Genomic DNA, 5,345 nt, shown 5'->3' with positions numbered 1-5,345 from the left:
CCAGTCATTCAATAAATTATTTGGATCCTTGGGTCTCTGGAAGTTGATAATTCCTGCCAACCGGTCAACTTTAGCAAAGATGGTCTTGTTAACTACCAGATTTGACAGAAAAGCTTCTGAATCGCCAGCAGGCAGGTCCAGAAGCTGTGCCATCCTCTTCACCGTGATCCGCGTGTAGTACTTGGCCATGATTCTGATGTTATGTTCAACAACTCTGTTCTTCAAATCTTTCCACCTCTTTTCACCATCTTCTGTTGAGGCAAAAACATCTGTCGCAGGACTCTCGAGGGAGCCTTTCCTTAATTCCATTCCGTAGTCCTCCACAAGTGTGGACCAGCGCATCAACTCCATGGTGGTGAATAGCTTTAGGAGATCCTTGTACTTGGGAATTTCTTCTAACTTCTTATCAGCTCTTTTTTGGTGAACCAAATCTGACTGTTCATTGTCAAAAGGAGCCAGGATAACGTAGAGAACAACACTTTTCAGAGCCTGTTGCCACTTTTCACTTTCTGCCTGTATACACGGAGTGTCATAGATTGCTCTGTAGTGCTTACAAATGGACAGGTAGGATCCCTCATGCTGATCCAGCTGAATCATTAAATTATAGTATTTCAACTTTAATTTCTCTGTGTTTTCTTCCTGGAAAAACTTGGTATTAATCTTCTTGCTGATGATCTGTGTCCGAATGTAATCCTTCACAGCCAGGCACAGCCGCATCTGCTCCAGGATAAACTCCACTCGCTCCTTCTTTTCCATGGACCCGTAGGTCTCCACCTGCAACTCTTGTAAGATGGAGGCTGCTTCTTTGACGTCGCCATTTTGTTCTTTTATGGTTGCTAATGTTTTAGTCAGTCGAGCACGCTCAATTTCAACGTAAATCTTTCCTTCTGTAACCATTCGCAGTGTATCAATCAACCAAAGCTTGACTGGGAGGTCTGTGATTTCCTCAACGTAAGTACAGCACTGCTGAACCATTTTTGCAACAGCTTGTTTTAACTGACTCCTCCTTTTTGACAAAAGCATAATATTTTCGTTAAGTAAATCCCATTCCTTAGCCTCATAGCACATCTTCACTACTGCAACTAATATCCGGGACGTAGACACCATATCTGAAGCAGTACGGGTTTGTTTTTCTAAAGAGAGAAGGGTTTCAATGACTTCTTGAAGTCTTCCTTCCTTGGCCAGCTTCTCGCACTCGGGCAGACGCTGGTCCACCGCGGCGCTGTAGTCCACCTCCATCTTCACGATGCGCCCATCAGCCCGCTCCGAACCGCCGTCCGCCATCGTCCCTGCCTGAACGTCCCCTGCTGTCTCTCTACTTCGGCCACCACTCGTCACTCACCGAGTCTCCCAACTTTGTTCTTACTTTCCAACATTGTTGTGGCTCTTGAGTGTCTTGGGTTATCATGTCAATTTTAGGAGTAGTTTGTCAAATTTTGGAAATAAACCATCTGAGATTTTGATAGATTTTGTATTGAATATACAAATGAACTTGGAGACCACCAACATCTTTAAAATACTAGATCTTCTAGCCAGGTGTGGTGGCCCATGCCTGTAATCCTGGCACTTGGGAGACTGAAGCTGTGAGGTTGGCATGAGTTTGAGGAAGCCTAGACTACATGATAAACTCAAGGCCAGCCTAAACTACATAGCAAGGCCCCGATCAGAAAAGAAAAAGATCAAGAATAAAAAACAAAAAAGACTAGGTTTTCTGAATTATGATTACAGGTTATCTTTTCATTTTTTTCTTTCTTCCTTTAGCAATATCTTATAATTTTCTATGCATAAGTTTTGTGCCTTTTGTTAAAGTTATTACTTTCATTTTTATGTGTTATTACAAATGAAATACTTCCCTTAATTTTATTTTCATCAATGCCTTTTTTAAACAATTATTTTTATTATTATTTATTTATTTATTTTTTGGCAGAACCAGGGATTGCACTCAGGCCCTTGCACTTGCCAGGCCAGCGCTTATTCTACTGAGCTATCTCCCCAGCCCCCAATGCCTTTTGTTATTTGGGGAAAGTTTCCTTCTATTCCTAGTGTCTTGAACATCATGAGCATGAAGGGAAGCTGGCAAGAAAAATGACATAGTGTTTACTTACCAATGTTTCACGTTTTCTTCATGAAGCCCTTCTCTGGTTGCTATAAGGATCTTTGTTGTCTCTCTTACTTTTTTCCGTATAAATTCACTGTCAATTTATTCTTTTATATCAATAAAACTTTGAAAAGAAAAAAAAATTATTCTTTTAATTGATTAACAATCAATTTATTCATTTGCTCATTTATTTGATGGAGAAAGTTATTAAGGATCTACTTGGTTTTAGGTTACACGCTAGGTGCAGCGAAAGTAATGGTAGATGAAATGCATCTCCTCCTGCCATTGTAGGGCCTCCAGGTAAAGCCTCCATGAATCCCACAATGACCTGAACATGCAGGTATGGATGTGATGGGCACAGTGACTAAAAGTGTAGGGTATGCTTTAGTTGTTTTGTGCTGCTATGACAGAATACCCCAGAAGGTGTTATTTGTAAGGATTGGGAATTTACTTCTCATAGCTCTAGAGGCTGAGAAATCTATGATCAAGGGGCAGCATCTGGTAAGGACCTTCTTGTTGTGTCAGATCATCACAAGAGGTATGTGGATAGGAGGGAGTGACAAAGAGAACTGAATGGTCTTTGCTACATACATTGGTGACAGTAGCATTAACCCATTCCTATGGGCAGAGCCCTTCTTGCCTAATCACTTAACGGTCCCACTTCTTTATGTTCTTTCAATTACAATTTTTTTCAACTGGTTTGGGATGCTATAGACTTCTGTAGTGTGGTGGTTTATGCACATAAAACAGAGGAGGTTAATCCAGTTAAAAGAGGTGGAGGAGTGAAGTGGCGAATAACAACTTGAGTTAGCTTCTGAGTAATCAGTAGAAGCTAGATTGGTCAAACGATGGGACAGGTGAGATAGAAAGGGGAAGATGATCTAGAGTGGAGGACAGGGCCTGCAAGGACCAGTGCAGGGGTGAGCACCGCGTGTTCAGGAAGTAATAAGGTTAGAGAGGTAGTCGGCATGAGGAACTCAAGGCAAGATGGTGCCAGAGGGTGAAGCATTGTGCAGTATTGGCTGTGTGAGATGCTGAAGCTCAGAGAAGGACTTCATTTAGAGAGCAGGGAGGACACTGAATAGTTTTAAATAGTGGTTGTTATGAAGAGGCACAGTGGTGTGATCAGATTTACACAGAAAAGTTGTGTTTGTGACTGCCCCCAAGTGAGCATTACCTCACTCACTGCCTACAGTCCTATCTCCAAGCCTAGGATGGCTTAGAATGAATACCTCTGAGCTTTCCTCCTCTGGGCTGAGGAAGTACCACAACCTATCTCAAATCAAAGTAAAAAATCCTAACATCAGCACCTGGATGTGTGGTTGCTGTGGCATTCATTGCTTCATGTTTTTTCTATACTCTGTGTGTATTTTGTTGGTTTAGGTAAATCACCTTCCCTTGGAAGCTAACACAGAAAGCTGTAGAGCTACTTTCTCTTTGTGATGGTATAGAATGAAATATATTTACTAAGAGAGGGACGACTGGGAGATGGGAGTCCTCATGGTATTTGGCTCTCTTGTCCTAATCAATGTTAAAAATTGCTTCCAGTCCCAGCTTTACTATAGCTTAAGTTTCTTGAGTTAACAAGTCTTTGATGTATGCCAACTTACCAAGAAGAACTCTGGTCTAACACACTCTTTAGGGCAGATATCAGTAACCAAATTTTTCCTTGTGCATTAATTAATTGCACTCACTGCTTAGGTGGGGTCAGCCTGCCTGTCGGCTTTAATAAAATAAATAAAATGTGACACCTATTCCCATGCCACACCCTGAGGGAAAGGGCAATGCTTTTGCTTGAGGATTCATGCTGTGTGTAGGAGGAGTTGGGGGTCACCAGGCAGAGGAGGGGAGGAAGGAATGTGAAGCTTCTCTGGCATATGGCTTTACCCTTAGGAAACTTTCAACCACATTCTCTTCTCACTTCTAGCCACTCTTCTCTTTCCCTACCTCCCAGGTCAGAAAACAAGCTTTGTTGTTCTGATTTCACCAAACCATGCTTACCATACACTGGTGTGTTGGGCAGAGCTTAATTGAAATCTGAGTGTCCAGAGGTGCTGACATTTTGAAATTTTTTTCAAGTTACTTTATCTTTAATAACCTGGTAACAATTCAAAATTTGTTTCCTTTTATGGGGATGGCAAAATCACTGCCACACACTACATTATTAAAGGCCATGAAGAGACTGGATTCCAAAGACCCTAGTGGTAAGAAGCCTTCTGCAGACTGATGGCTGGTTATGGAGTCTCGAAGGGCAGCAGGAGGCAGACGAGACAGGAGACAGGAGGAAACTTCCTCAGAGGACTGGGCGCAGCTGCTGGGTCATGAGCACCTTGAAGCGCTTCTTGATGGTGATTCTGTGTCACAAGTGTCTGGGGAGAACTGAGCAGGATGGGCTGAGCATATTTGTTGTCCTATCAGGTCAAATTTCTTCAGTGTATACACACAGTCTCCCTGCTTGTTCAAGTAATACTCTGACATTTTGAAATTGCAACTTAAAAGAACACAGAGGGTGTCAAATCGTAAAATATGTTAGAAACTCTTCATAGCCATTCTTTGTCTCCATGACCAGACTTTACCTCTTTCCCTTCATGCTGTTGCCATCTTATCTCTTGTGACCTCATCCAGGTCTGAATTCTTACTGACTTCCTGTGCAGAGAAGTTTGGCTATTTTGATTCCATTGTTGCCTTGCATAATTTTCCACCCAGAGCCAGAGCAGCCTAGCGACTGTTGCAAATACAATGTACTCCATGAAGAAATCTCTCTACCAGCTGTTGAATGAGTATTTTCTCCTCACTCTGCTTTCTGTTTTTATTTATTTAGTATCTCCTTTACTTTTTAGCATTTATTCTTGTCCTTCTCTCCAAATGCAGGAACAAAGCCCTGGCACTGGTTCCTCGTGGTGTGCATCACTCTCATTGAGTAAACTGCTTTGCAGAGAGCATTCCACTCAGCTACTGGGATGTGGGAAGAGGTTCTGACCTTTCTCCAACTCAAGAATTCTAAGGTGCTACATTGGCATCAGTGTTGAGAAGTCTCTCTTTTTTTTTTTTAGGCAACTTTTGCCTTTTCTTTCCTCCTTTTCCTTAGGCCCAGTAAGAATTTTGGAAGGAAGGAAGGAAGGAAGGAAGGAAGGAAGGAAGGAAGGAAGGAAGGAGGGAGGGAGGGAAGGAGGGAGAGAGAGGCAGAAAGCAAGCAAGCAAGCAAGCAAAAGAAAGCAAGCTGACTCAGTTTTGGGCTTTTCTCTCC

The 5,345-nt window shown here is 42.3% G+C and overlaps 1 protein-coding gene and 1 pseudogene across 1 annotated transcript; both read right to left on the bottom strand.

Annotated features, from left to right (window-relative positions):
- Positions 1–3: 3 nt before the first annotated feature.
- On the bottom strand, positions 4–1,336 carry LOC101588833 (26S proteasome non-ATPase regulatory subunit 12; the record flags this gene model as incomplete). Its single annotated transcript, XM_023703546.1, has 1 exon — positions 4–1,336. A coding segment is annotated over exon 1 (1,281 nt), but the record flags the coding sequence as incomplete, so codon positions are not given.
- Positions 1,337–4,391: 3,055 nt separating this feature from the next.
- Positions 4,392–4,688, bottom strand: LOC101588441 (annotated as a pseudogene).
- Between the last annotated feature and the right edge of the window lie 657 nt (positions 4,689–5,345).

Source organism: Octodon degus, unplaced genomic scaffold (genome assembly GCF_000260255.1).
Source record: "Octodon degus isolate 3935 unplaced genomic scaffold, OctDeg1.0 scaffold00173, whole genome shotgun sequence".
Lineage (NCBI taxonomy): Eukaryota > Metazoa > Chordata > Mammalia > Rodentia > Octodontidae > Octodon > Octodon degus.
This window is presented reverse-complemented; position numbering and strand designations above follow the sequence as displayed.